The 14,790-nt window shown below is 50.8% G+C and overlaps 1 protein-coding gene across 5 annotated transcripts in view; it reads right to left on the minus strand.

Moving 5' to 3' along the window:
* RILPL1 (Rab interacting lysosomal protein like 1) overlaps positions 1-14,784 on the minus strand; it is a 58,681-nt gene extending 43,897 nt beyond the window's left edge. For all 5 annotated transcript variants that reach the window (XM_032243500.1, XM_032243493.1, XM_032243510.1 and 2 more), the window contains exons 1-2: positions 14,327-14,784; positions 5,016-5,166 (exon numbers count right to left, since the gene is read on the minus strand). In XM_032243500.1, coding sequence (XP_032099391.1) covers positions 5,016-5,166; positions 14,327-14,635 — 460 coding nt within the window. In that variant the 5' untranslated portion in view covers positions 14,636-14,784. The remainder of the gene's footprint in view (positions 1-5,015; positions 5,167-14,326) is intronic.
* Between the last annotated feature and the right edge of the window lie 6 nt (positions 14,785-14,790).

The raw sequence follows: 14,790 nt of genomic DNA on the forward strand, positions 1-14,790 counted from the left end.
ATGCCATTTAAGTGTGTCTCAGATCGCTCACGTGTGGGCTGATTCATGACAAGCCCAGCAGGGATCTGGAAGGCTGTGGAAGCAAAGCAAAGCTCCCCACATGGAGGGCACTATGAGCATGCGTGCACCGATGTGTACGAAGCGGCTCGGAGCCCTGAGGTCCAGCGCCCGTGGGTCACTGAGGCCTCTGGACGCCCTGCAGAAGTGTTGGAAGTTTAACATAGTTCCCCTATGGCCCAGCAATTCCACTCCTAGGTATACAGCCCACAGAACTGAAAACATAGGTCCACACCAAAGCTTGAACACAATGTTCACAGCAGCACGATTCACAACAGCCAAAAGGTGGTGACGTGTCACAAGTCCATCCACAGGTGAGTGGGCAAACAAAATGCGGTATAGCCATAGAACGGAATATGATTCAGACATGAAAAGGAAAGGCCAGGTGCAGTGGCTCATGCCTACAATCCCGGCATTTTGGGAGGCCAAGGTGGGCGATCACTTGAGGTTGGGAGTTCAAGACCAGCCTGGCCAAGATGACGAAACCCCGTCTCTAATAAAAACACAAAAATAATCCCAGCACTGTGGGAGGCCGAGGCGGGTGGATCACGAGGTCAAGAGATCGAGACCATCCTGGTCAACATGGTGAAACCCCGTCTCTACTAAAACTACAAAAAATTAGCTGGGCATGGTGGTGCGTGCCTGTAATCCCAGCGACTCAGGAGGCTGGGGCAGGAGAATTGCCTGAACCCAGGAGGCGGAGGTTGCGGTGAGCCGAGACCGCGCCATTGCACTCCAGCCTGGGTAACAAGAGCGAAACTCCGTCTCAAAAAAAAAAAAAAAAAAACAAAAAACAAAAAAACACAAAAATTAGCCGGGCATGGTGGGGCACACCTGTGGTCCCAGCTACTCAGGAGGCTGAGGTGAGAGGATCAGTTGAACCTGGGAAGCAGAGGCTGCAGTGAGCTGAGATTGTGCCACTGCACTCCAGCCTGGGCCACAGAGGAAAATAAAAAAGGAATGAAGCCTGACATACACTACAATGACAATGTGGATGAACCCTGAAAACATGATGCCAAATGAAAGAAGCCAGTCACAAAGACCACACAGCGTATGACTCCATTATATGAAATGTCCCCATAGGCAAACACAGACAGAAAGCAGATGAGTGGGTGCTTACCGCTAGGGGTGGGGATGGGATGGGATTGGAGTATGGTGTTTCTGTTGGAGGTAAAAAAAAAATGTTCTGAAATTGTGGTGATGGCTGCATAAATCTGTGAATACACTAAAAATCACTGAATTGTACATTTAAATATTTTTTCTTTCTTTTTTTGTTTTAAAGAAACAAGGTCTCACTATGTTGCCCAGGCTGATCTCAAACTCCTGAGCTCAAAAGATCCTCCTGCCTCAGCGTCCCAAAGTTCTGAGATTATAGGCATGATCCACCGCACCTGGCTGAATTGCACACTTTATTTATTTATTTAGAGACAGAGTCTTGCTCTGTCACCCAGGCTGGAGTGCAGTGGTGCCACCTTGGCTCACCGCAACCTCCGCCTCCTGGGTTCAAGCGATTCTCCCGCCTCAGCCTCCCGAGTAGTTGGGATTACAGGCATGCACCACCACGCCTGGCTAATTTTTATATTTTTAGTAGACTTTTTTCTCAAAAAACAAACATGGCTGGGTGCAGTGGCTCACGCCTGTAATCTCAGCACTTTGGGAGGCCAAGGTTGGCAGATCACCTGAGGTCAGAACTTCAAGGCTAGCCTGGCCGACATGGTAAAATCTCGTCTCTATTAAAAATATAAATATTGGCTGGACGTGGTGGCATGTGCTTGTAGTCCCAGCTACTTAAGAGGCTGAGGTGAGAGGATTATGTGAACCTGGGAGGCAGAGGTTGCAGTGAGCCGAGATTGCACCACTGCAATCCAGCCTGGGTGACAGAGTGAGACTCCATCTCAAAAAAAAAAAAAAAAAAAGTCCTCTTTCTTGGGCTTCTGAAGGAAATTGGGACAGGATTTCAGAGTCCTCCAGGCCCAGGCTGACTTTGCTGCTAGAAAACTTTCTAATGTCCAAGTCACCGCAGCAGGAAGATCCAGGCCCCAGCCTGTGCCTCCCTGCCCAGCCTTCAACCTGGCAAAGCCCAGAGCAGGCACTCCATCAGAGATAACAGAGACAAAGGGTGACCAAATGAACGCATGGCAGCCCTCTGTCTGTTGTAAGCTCCCGGGCGGTGGAACGCCACAGCAGCCCAATCCATGGTGGGCACAGTTTCAGTCTCCTCCCAGCCTCACCCACATGGTCTCCTGCAGCCCTGGGTCAAGGGGTCCGAGAGAGACATAAGCCTTCCTTCAGGGAGCTGATTTCAGCCGATCTGGGTCCCACTTCTGACTCTGCCACTAACTTGCTGTGTGACCTCGGGCAAATCACTCTCCCTCTCTGTCTACACTTTTCTCATCTATTGAATAAGTATATTGAACTGGATCATGATAACCCATAGTAATATTAGCTAATACTTGCTGAGCATTTTCTATGTACCAGGTAAGATGCTAAGCGGTCTATACAGATTCACTGATTTTACCCTCATGACAAGTTTATGAGGAAGGTATGGCCATTTCCCCCATTTTTACATGGGGAGCAACTGAGGCACATGAGGGTCATATGACTTGATCAAAGTCACATAGCAGGGAGGTTTCAGGTTCAGGACTCAAACCTGGGCTGCCTGGCTCCAGAGACAGTGCACACAACCAGGAGTCCTGCTCTATCACCCAGGCTGCAATGCAGTTATGCAATCTCAGCTTACTGCAACCTCCACCTCCCGAGTTCAATTGAATCTCGTGCCTCAGCCTCCCAAATCACTAAGAACAGGTGTGTGCCACCACAATAGGCTAATTTTTTGTTTTTTTGAGACATAATCTCACTGTCACCCAGGCTGGTGTGCAGTCGTGCAATCTCAGCTCACTGCAACCTCCGCCTCCTGGGTTCAAGTGATTCTCCTGCTTTAGCCTCCTGAGGAGCTGGGACTACAGGCACCCGCCACCACACCCAGCTAATTTTTGTATTTTTAGTAGAGATGGGGTTTCACCACGTGGGACAGGATGGTCTCGATCTCTTGACCTCATGACTCACCTGCCTCCGCCTCCCAAAAGTGCTGGGATTACGGGCATGAGCCACTGCGCCCAGCCTAATTTTTGTATTTTTAGTAGAGACGGGGTTTCACCATGTTGGCCAGACTGGTCTCAAACTCCTGACCTCAAATGATCCACCTGCCTCGGCCTCCCAAAGTGCTGGGATTACAGGCGTGAGCCACTGCGCCCGGCCTTCAGTGCCATACTTGATCCTGCAGAGTGGTAACCACACGTTCTGAAGTTCAGCACCCACCCCAGGTCCATCCCCATCCCATCAAACATGAGGAGGAGGCTCATGTGGTGAACCAAGGAGTTTCTGAGACGGAAGCGATGACCCTGAGATTCCTTGGGATGAGTGAGCAGCAGGAGGTACCCTGCTTTAGTGAGCAGAGCAGATGCCGCCCACAGCCCTGCCTGGCCCGAATCTTGCAGCCTGTCTGTCCTTTTCCCAGCACCGGAGAAGCTTATCAGATGAGTGACAGTTCAGGGGCTCCAGCGCCATTCAGGTCTGGGATACCATCCCAGGTTACTCACTGGTAAGTGTGTGCCTGTGACAAGAGCCTCCAATCTCTTCCCACCACAGGCTTAGAATAAAATCCAAACCTTGGCCTCTAAGGAGCTACGTGACCTGACCCCTGTGACCTCATCTCCAACCACTCAATCATCTTCTGATACATTAGCCTTCTTTATTTTTTATTAATTTTTTTGACATGGTCTCACTGTCGTCAGGCTGGAGTGCAGTGGTATGATCTCAGCTCACTGCAGCCTCGACCTCCTGGGCTCAAGATAGTCTCCCGCCTCAGCCTTCTAAGTGGCTTAGACTACAGGTGTGCACTACTGGACCTGGCTAATTGTTTTTGAGACGGAGTCTTGCTCTGTCACCCAGGCTGGAGTGCAATGGCGTGATCTCGGCTGCTCACTGCAACCTCCACCTCCCAGATCCAAGTGATTCTCCTGCCTCAGCCTCCCAAGTAGCTTGGATTACAGACGCCCACCACTATGCCTGACTAATTTGTTTTGTATTTTTAGTGGAGATGGGGTTTCACCATGTTGGCCAGGCTGGTCTCAAACTCCTGAGCCTGGGATGTGCCCACCTCGGCCTCCCAAAGTGCTGGGATTACAGGGGTGAGCCACTGAGCCTGGCCAGACCTGGTTACTTTTTAAAAAACATTTTAGTAGAGATGAGGTTTCACTATGTTGCCCAGGCTAGTCTCAAACTCCCAAGTAATCCTCCTGCTTCAGCCTCCCAAAGTGCTGGGATCACAGGTGTGAGCCACCACACCCCGCCTACACTGGCCTTCTTGGTTTCCCTCGAATGCTCATGTCCCCAGGACTTCCGCATGACTGCCCCCTCCAACCTCCCCACTCAACAACGCAGATAGGTGAGTGGCTCACTCTGCTACTCCATTAGGGCTCAAACATGACCTCGTCGGAGGCCTTCCCTGATGACTGTATCTGAAGACGCCCTTACCAAGTCAGTCTATCACATGCCCCACTGACTGCAGCTCTCCCGGAGCATGGCTGCCCCTGGACCTATGGCATCTGTGTGTTTACATTTAACGCCTTTTCTCCTCTGCAAAGCACACAAGCTTCCCAAGGGCAGGGTCTCTGTCATGTTTAACACGTATCCCAGGGCCAAGAGAGGAACCTCACAAACAGAGGGGAAGCTGTGACAGTTTGCTGAAAGGATCTCTGTGTCACCATCTGTAAACTGAGACTACACGATGCTTCTCTGGCAGGGCTACGGGGCAAATCAACATGACACAGGAGGCAAAGGGCCTTGGGCACCAGCCAGCACCGTATCAATGTCCAGGGGCAGTGGCGACAATCACTGATGTGGGTGATGAGAAAAGGAACGGCTGGCCCCTCGCATTGGCGCCGGCCCCCACTTACCTTCGTGCTTCTGGAACTCCTCCTCCGAGAAGTTGACGTCCTTGTGGGAGAGGTTGGTCATAAGCTGCTTGTTCTCCTCCTGCAGCTGGGCGATCTGGGAGAGGAGGTCCTGAGCCTCCCCTCGCCACACATCCTCCACCAGCTCCAGCTCCTGCCAAGGCGAGGGGACAGTGCGGGGTCACTGCCTGCCCAGGGCAGCGGCCTCACCCACCCTGACCCTAAAAGGCAGCTTGGCTTGCCAGGACTTTGGGCCTTCTCCTTCCTTGTGAGAACTGGGAATCAGGCAAGTGGGCTGGCAAGGCCACCACGAGTCCCATATGGCACTTTTGCAAGAAACAGAAGGCACCCTTCTTTGGGGCAGATGCCTGCGTTTATGCTGTGAGGACCTGGCCCACTTAGAACTGCCCCAAGGACAACCATAAAGCTGGTGCCATGTCTTGGAGCTCTCTTCAGAGAGGACAGAGCAGCCCCAGGATATGGGGGTCCTAACATTCTCAACCTCTGGGGGCACATCCTTGATCTCTGGACAGTTGGGACAAACCTCTCTCCAAGGGAGCCAGAGGGCTCGAAAATCCTGGGGATGCCGAGGCGGACAGGGTCCTCCTGCCCCTTAGGTATCTGATCCAGGTCTCTCTCCACAGGGTCTTCAACCACTGACCTGACCACCCTGAGCCTCAGTTTCTCTCAGTAGGGGAACCAAAACAAAGGCTCACTAGGTGAATGTGAGAATAAATAAAATCAGTCTATTAAAGTTATTTTGTGGGTGACTGTAGTCAAAGAAACAGACAATAACAAGTGCTGACAAGGAGAGGAAGAAACAGGAACTCTCCCACACTGCTGGTGGGAATGGGAAATGGTGGAGACATTTTGGAAAACACTGGCAGTTTTGCAAAACATTAACACAGAGTTACCATAGGACCTCGCAATTCCAGTCCTTGGATCAGCTCAAGAGGTATGACCACACATGTCCACATGAAAACGTGTGCAGGTGAATGCTCCTCATAGCATTATTCCTAGTAGCCAAGATGCAGAAACAGCACTTCCATACAGTGGAATATTATTTGGCCATGAAAAGGAATGAAAGTCTGACATATGCTACAACATAGGTGAACCCTGAAAACATTATGGAAAGAAGCCAGACACAAAAGGTCAAATGTTATATGATCAGTTTTAGAAAATGTCCAATATCAGCAAATCCACAGAGATAGGAAGCCGGGCCAGGCACAGTGGCTCACGCCTGTAATCCCAGCACTTTGGGAGGCCAAGATGGGTGGATCACTTGAGGTCAGAGGTTTGAGACCAGCCTGGCCAACATGGTGAAATCCCATCTCTACTAAAAATATAAAAATTAGCTTGGTGGCTGGGCGTGGTGGCTCACGCCTGTAATCCAAGCACTTTGGAGGCCAAGGTGGGCAGATCACCTGAGGTCAGGAGTTCAAGACCAGTGTGACCAACATGTTGAAACCCCGTCTTTTTTTAATATTAAAAAAAAAAAAATTAGCTTGGCGTGGTGGTAGGCACCTGTAATCCCAGCTACTCCGGAGGCTGAGGCTGGAGAATCGCTTAAACCCAGGAGGTAGAGGTTGCAGTCAGCCGAGATTGCACCACTGCATTCCAGCCTAGGTAACAAGGGCAAATTTCCATCTCAAAAAATATACATATATAAATAGGTCAGCCATGGTGGCTCACGCCTGTAATCCCAGAACTTTGGGAGGCTGAGGTGGGTGGATCACCTGAGGTCAGGAGTTCGAGACCAGACTGACCAACATGGTGAAACCCTGTCTCTACTAAATACAAAAAATTAGCCAGACATGGTAGTGCATGCCTGTAGTCCCAGCTACTTGGGAGGCTAAGGCAGGAGAATTGCTTGAACCCAGGAGGTGGAGGTTGTAGTGAGCTGGGACTGAGCCACTGCACTCCAGCCTGGGCAACAAGAGCTAAAATCTGTCTCAACATGAAAGAAAAAGAGAAAAAGGAAAAGAAAGAAGAAAAGAAAAAGAGAGAGAGAGAAAGGAAGCAGACTGGTGGTTGTCTGGAGCCAGCGTGCTAGAGGGGACACGAAGAATGACTGTGAACAGGTACAGATTTTCTTTTTGGGATGAAAATGATGAAAATGTTCTAAAATTGATGGTGGCAGGGTGCAGTTGCTCACACCTGGAATCCCAGCACTTTGACAGGCCAAGGCAGGCAGATCACTTGAGGTCAGGAGTTCAAGACCATCTTGGCCAACATGGCAAAACCCCATCTCTACTAAAAACAGAAAAAATTAGCCAGGTGTGGTGGTGGGCACCTGTAATCCCAGCTACTTGGGAAGCCGAGGCAGGAGAATTGCTTGTACCTGGGAGGCGGAGGCTACAGTGAGCTGAGATCAAGCCATTGCACTCCAGCCTGGGTCACAGAGTGAGATTCTACCTCAAAAAATAAAATAAAATAATAAAATAGGCCAGGTACACCTGCAATCCCAGCACTTTGGGAGGCAGGTGGATCACCTGAGGTCAGGAGTTCAAGACCAGCCTGGTCAACATGGCAAAACCCCATCTCTACAAAAATACAAAAATTAGCTGGGTATGGTGGTATGTGCCTGTAATCCCAGATACTCAGGAGGCTTCAACCTGGGAGGCAGAGGCTGCAGTGAGCCAAGATCAAGCCATTGCACTCCAGCCTGGGCCACAGAGTGAAACGCCATCCCAAAAAATGTAAAAGAAAATAAATAGTGGTTCAAAGCATGGACACCAGAGCCTGTTGACCCGAGTTTGAATCCTGTTTCTACTGCTTACTAGCTGACCCTGGCGAGTTATTCAACCTTCCGGTGCCCTGGAAATGAGGAAAAGAACATCAGATCTGCCAGGAAGGGTGGGTGTGAGGATTAAACAGTTACTATAAGTAAAGTGCCCGGCACATGCCCAGCAACCAGAAAGCACTGACAATGTGTAATCTCTGTTCCATCCCTACCACCCATCACAAGCGGCCAGGTGGCCGCATGCTAGGCATGCCTCTGTCCATCTGCTAAAGAAATTCTCAGACCCACCTCCTTTGTCAGAACCTGTTGCACTGGGGACGAGAGGAGTAATAGCCTAGTATTGGCACAGACGGTTCAAGGTCACCAGGGGAGGTGAAGGGCAGGGTGGGGGTGGCAGTCGTGGGGGAGGGATGGGGAAGGCATGCTGACCTTCCCACAAGCAGGTGGGGCCTGGAAGCAAATGAGGCACATCCAGCCCTGTTCCTCTCTGTTCCCAATGGGCATCGGCTGGGCTCACAGAGGGCTCAGGGAATATTAGTCAAGTGTAACTGGCGGGGGCAGGCAGAATAACAGCTCCCAAAGTCATCCAGGTCCTAGTCCCCGAGAATATGTTACCTTACATGGCAAAAGGGACCATGCAGAGATGATTAAGTTATGGACTTAGGCATGGTGTGGTGGGTTATACCTATCATACCTGTAATTTAGGGGGCTGAGGTGGGAGCACTGCTTTAGGCTAGGAGTTCAAGAACAGCTTCGGCAACATGGCAAAACCCTGTCTCTACAAAAAATTTAAAAATTAGCTGGGTGTGGTAGCGTATGCCTGTAGTCCCAGCTATTGGGAGCCTGAGGTGGGAGGATCGCTTGAGCCCAGGAGGTGGAGGCTGCAGTGAGCTGTGATTGTGCCACAGCACTCCAACCTGGGTGACAGAGCGAGATCCCATCTTTTTTTTATTTAAAAAAAGGCTTTTGTGGCTGGGCATGGTGGCTCACATCTATAATCCCAGCACTTTGGGAGGCCAAAGCAGGAGGATCATTTGAGGTCAGGAGTTCAAGGCCAGCCTGGCCAACACAGCGAAACTCTATCTACTAAAAATTTAAGAATTAGGTGAGTGTGGTGGTGCGCACCTGAAATCTCAGCTACTAAAGAGGCTGAGGCACAAGAATCACTTGAACCTGGGAGGCAGAGGTTGCAGTGAGCAGAGACTGTGCTACACTGCACTCCAGCCTGGGTGACAAGAGTGAAACTGTGTCTCAAAAAAAAAAAAGGCTCTTGAGATGGGGTGATGATTCTGGGTTATCTGGTGGGCTGATGGCATCCCAGGGTCTTCATGAGAGGTAGGAAGGCAGGTCAGCATTAGAGGAATGTGAGGGAGATGGGAAGATGCCCCGCTGCTGGCTTTGCAGACGGAGGAAGGGGCCACGAGCCAGGGAATGCGGAGTCCACAAGCTGGGGAAGGCAAAGAAACAGATCCTCCTCCACAGCCCCCCAAAGGAGTGGAGCCTTCCCCACATCTTGATTTTAACTCAGTGAGACCCATTTCCGACTTCTGACCTCCAGAAATTTCCCCAGTATTATCCATATTGATATTACCCATATGCTTCTATAATACTGTATGACACTGTAGCCATAATACGGAATTATCCAGTTCAATAAGACAGTACACTTCTGGCTAGGCGTGGTGGGTCACACCTGTAATCCCAGGACTCTGGGAGGCTGAGGCGGGAGGATCGCTGGAGCCCAGGAGTTTGTGACCAGCCTGGGCAACACGGCAAGACCTCATCTCTGCTAAAAATTAAAAAATAGCCAGGTGTGATAGCACACCCCTGCAGTTCAGCTACTTGGGAGGCTGAGGTGGGAGGATCGCTTGAGCCCAGGAGGCAGTGAACCATGGTCATGCCCAGTACTCCAGCCTGGGCAATGTCTCAAAAAAAAAAAAAAAAAAAAAAAAAGAGACGACATTTCTGCTGTTTTGAGCCACTAAGTTTGTGTTAATTTGTTACAGCAGCCACAGGGGACGAATACAGACCTTCACCCTCAGTTCTTTTATTTCTCTGAATGAACTGAAGTTGATGCTGGGGATGCCAATTCTTGCCTCTGAGTTGACCACTCGGAATCTCATGCTGCCTCTACACCAGCTCAAAGCCTCTCCCGAGAGGTCAGCCCTGAGCAGTCATCTCCTTTACCTTCTTCCCTCAGCACTGAAAGTCCGCAAATCCCTCCGCCGAGCCCAGCACCTTCCTGGCTCATCTCCCAGTCCTCTTCCTCACTCGCTCTGCCCCAGCCACACTGACTCTGTTCCTCAAACATGCCAAATGCATTCCAACCTCAGGATCTTTGCACCCGCCATGTCTTCTGCCTAGAATGCCTCTCCCCTAGATCAATCTGTGGCTGGCTCCTACCCTTCATTCAGGTCTCAACTCAGATGTCACCTCCTCAGAGAAGCCTTCCTGACTGCCCCGCGTGTTAGACCACCACCCCAGCCAGTCTCTTTCATGTCTCCCAGTTTTATTTTCTTTATGGCACTTATCATAAGCTGACTCTTGTTAGGTTTTGTTTTGTTTTGAGACAAAGTTTCACTCTGTCGCCCAGGCTGGAATGCAGTGGTACAATCTTGGCTCCCTGCAATCTCCGCCTCCTGGGTTTAAGCGATTTTCCTGCCTCAGCCTCTTGAGTAGCTGGCACTATAGGCGTGTGCTACCACACCTGGCTAATTTTTGTATTTTGAGTAGAGACAGGGTTTCACCATGTTGGTCAGGCTGGTCTTGAACTCATGACCTTGTGATCCACCCGCCTCAGCCTCCCAAAGTGCTGGGATTTCAGGTGTGAGCCACCATACCCTGCCGAATTTTTATATTTTTGTAGAGACAGAGTTTCTCCATGCTGGCCAGGCTGGTCTCGAACTCCTAACCTTAAGTGATCCAGCTGCCTTGGCCTCCCAAACTGCTGGGATTATAGGCATGAACCACTGCACCCAGCCTGACTTTTTTTTTTTTTTTTTTTTTTTTTAATCTATCTTGGCTGGGCAACAGAGGCTCATGCCCGTAGTCCCAGCACTTTGGGAGGACAAGACAGGAGGACTGCTTGAGCCCAGGAGTTCAAGACTAGCCTGGGTAACATAGTGAGACCTTGTCTCTGAAAGAAAGAAAAAATTACAGGATGCCTGTAATGTTAGCTAGTCAGGAGGCTGAGGCAGGAGGATCTCTTGAGCCCAGTTGGTCAAGGCTACAGTAAGCCATGATGCCATCACTGCACTCTGGGCTGGGTGATACAGTAAGACCCTAAATCAAAGATAAAAAAGGACAAAAAATCTCTGTCTCCTCCTCATGCTAGAATTGCACCATCCCACGGAAAAGCCACTAGCCACATGTGGCTGTTGAGCATTTGGCATGTGGCTGGTCTGAGTGGAAGTGGGCAGCAGGGTTAGAGACAGGCCAGATTTCAAAGATGTAGTAGGAAAAAGAGTGCAAAATGGCAAATGATACGTTTTTATGCTGATTACATGTTGAAATGAAAAGATTTTGGATATACTGAGTCCTATAAGATATATTAAAATTAACCTCACTTTTTTTGTTATTGCTTTTTATTTTTTATTCTACTCTTAGCAAAGATCTCATTTATGTTGTTGTTTTTGAGATAGAGTCTCGCTCTGCCACCCAGGCTGGAATGTGGCGGTGCAATCTCGACTCACCGTGACCTCCGTCTCCCAGGTTCAAGCGATTCTCCTGCCTCAGCCTTCCGAATAGCTGGGATTATAGGCGCGCGCTACCACACCCAGCTAGTTTTTGTATTTTTAGTAGAAATGGGGTTTCGCCATGTTGGCCAGGCTGGTCTTGAATTCCTGACTTCAAGTGATCCGCCCGCCTTGACCTCCCGAAGTGCTGGGATTACAGGTGTGAGACACAGAACCTGGCCAACCTCATTGTTTTTTATTAATATGGCAAAGCTATATCACATTTCTCTAGTCTAGCACTGCACTAAAAAGGCTCATCAGGGCCAAGGCCTCCTCTGTCATGGTCATTACTATCTCCCCAGTGTCTAGAACAGTGCCTGGCACACAGCAGGCACTCAGTAAATATATCTGCTGAACAAGGGAGTGAATAGCATAGTGTGGTATGTTACATGCCATTGTCAGCCCAACCATTGCTTTCTAGAACCTATTTGTGTTTTCCCTTTCTTCCTCGTTACCCGCCTGCTGCCTGACATGAAATTTTGCTTTTCTCTGCAGAGCCATGGCACCGAGAAGGGCACTGTGCTCACTATGGCCTGTCAAAAGGGTTGCAGACTGATCAGCAAGACAGAACATGGCACATCTGTGGCCTGCGTCTGAGTAGTGGAAGTGAGTGAGTGGGTCTATTGGGAGGAGCAGGGGAAGACAGTACATGGGTTTTCTGGAGCCATAATTGCTGAAAGAGAGAGAGAGAAGGAAGAGGGGGAAGGGGAAGGGGGAAGGGAAGAGAAAAGGAGGCAGACAGACTAAATCAGGACATGCCAAGAAGATTTTTGTGGAAATATCACCTTGAAGAGCCTTTGAGACTGCAGGAAAGAAAAAAAAAATCATACAAGTCTCTCTCCATCCCAGGAATGTGAAGTAAAGGGGTCTGGGCTGGGGTGGGAAAGAGCTGCACCCTCAATTGAGGAGAGGTCATCCCCAGTGTAAGTGAATAAGCGCTGGCCCTGGGCGCACAGTGATCACTTTCCCGCTGAGTGTTCCAGAGGCAAGTGCCGCTGCTGAGAATTCCATGTGACTTCAGGCCTGGTGGCCTCCAATGGTTTCCAGGGGTGTCTCCAGCCCCCCAGCAACAGAACTAAAGAGCCCTAATGGGGGGACAGTATAGATGCCAGGACTTCTGTGTGATCTGGGCAAAGCCCCTTGGTCCCTGTCAATAACAAGAGGATTTCCAAGGTTTCTTGCCTCCTCGACCCTCTAGGAGCAATGGAGGCCTCTCGGGTAGGAGTAGAGGTGCTTAGGGTGGGGATGGTTTCCTAACATGAGCCTGTGAGCACCTCAATGAATGTCTCTTCTATAAAGAGTTTTAACACTTCTAAAGGCTTATAAAGAATTTTAATACTTGTAAAGCCCTTGCTACGGGCAGGTTCTGTCCTGAACACTTTCTACGTCTTTAATAAACTCCTTTAAACCTCATCACGATTCTACTAGGGAGTACTATTACTATCCTATTTTAGAACTGAGCAAACGGAAGCACAGGGATACGGGGTGATTTGCCCAAGGTCACACAGCCTGTAAGTGGTAGGATTTGAAACCAGGCTGTCTAGCTCCCAAAATTCCCGCTTCTAGGAGTCTTGAAATTAATTACAGGACACAGCATTTTCAGACTCCCAGAGTGACCTTGGAAATGCTGGTCAACTCTTGGGAGCCGGAGTTTCCTTCCTGTTCCTAGGGCACAGGGACCCATGAGGACAAACACAGTCAAACATGGCAATAGTGCCAGTACCAGTGGATCTGCCCTCAGGTTAAGGGTTCAGACGCAGCTTTGGCTATTTTCCTCCAAAACACAGAGATCCATCGAAGTACACAATAGGGGATGCCCTGCCCCTGAGGTTCAGAGAAGCCAGCTGTATTTCCTGAGGCTGAACAGCAAGCTGGAGACTGCTCAGGCAGACTGATCCCTCAAGGAAAGGTGTTTCCTCCCATTCTCAGTCTGAAGGGGCTGCCAAGAGCATCCCTGGCTGAGGTTAGGGCAGGAAACCACATGTCTTTCACTTCCTTTTCTCCAGGAACCTCGTCTGGACTCCAGGCCCAGTGGGGAGACCCTGATTCAGAGAAGCTCCTGTTCCCAGGGCAGAGGCTCAGCCTTAAAGCTGCCCCAAATCATCCCTTTCCCCCAATTCAAACAGGGTGGGGAGGAGACACAGGGCCTGGGTCTCTCTCACCACTAACCTGGGATAAATCCCTCCTCCCACTGTGACCCTCGGTTTCCTCATCTGTAAAACGAAGACAATCTCTACAGAGTCCTGTGAGGATTCAGGATAAAATCAAAGAGGAGAGAACACTCCCTGCCACAGGTTCATAAGCTAGGGGAGTCTCGGGAAGAAAGTTGCAAATATGAACCCGGAGACTGGAGGTCAGGAAGCTCACTGGGTGGAGGTCACATTCCCTTTGCACTGGGGTGACTAGGGGTGGGGATGAAGAAGGGGGCCTGATGTCACATTTTCTTTGGTAACACAGGAGGGCAAGGGGCTTATTTCATGTCTGGAAAAAAATACTATCTAAGCACTTAGCTCATATGGTCCCATTTAATTCTTCTAAGGTGGGTCCTATTTTGATCACCATTTGACAGGTGAGGACATAAGGCACAGAGAGGTTAAGTAACTTACCCAAAGTCACACAGCTATTAAACGGTAAAGGTGGGAATGAACTCCAGGGAACAGCTCTTAATCTCTCGGGTGGTATCTGCCAGCCACAGGGCCTCCCTCCCTCCCCACGTCGGGTCTCTTCTGGTCCGGTCCCTGAACACACACGCGTGCGCACCCATAGCTGCCCATGGTGGAAGGGCCCTTGGGTCCCCGCGGGCCCACTGCCCGGACGGGAAGACCGAGGCCACCGCCCACCTTCTGGTGCTTGCGCTCCTTCTCGATGCGGTCCATCCTCTCCAGGCGCAGGCGGTCCAGCTCCAGGCGCAGCTCGTCCAGCTCGGGCGCGACGTGGTGGCGGCTAACCAGCACCTCCAGGATCTCCAGGACGCGCACGACCTTGGGCATGAGGCGCGCGATGGCCTCGCAGCCGTGCTGGTCGATGACCCGCTCGAACTCGTGGCCCACGAGCGACGCGATGTCGTACACGTCCATGACGGTCAGCTCCGCCACGTTCTTCTCCAGCGCCGACTCGGCCGCCAGCGCCGACCCCCGCTCCTCCTCCATGGCAGCCCTCCCGGCCTGTCCCCCGCCCCGCAAACTCGTGCAACTCCCAAACTTGCAGCTGTCGAGGGCCGCGCCGGCCGGGCCCAACCTGGGCCGCGGGCGGGCGCGCTCAGCGGGCGCGGGGGCGAGGGCGCCGCGGGCGGCGGGCGGCGGGC

The sequence above is a fragment of the Sapajus apella genome, unplaced genomic scaffold (genome assembly GCF_009761245.1).
Source record: "Sapajus apella isolate SASKATOON/1434 unplaced genomic scaffold, GSC_monkey_1.0 scaffold2, whole genome shotgun sequence".
Lineage (NCBI taxonomy): Eukaryota > Metazoa > Chordata > Mammalia > Primates > Cebidae > Sapajus > Sapajus apella.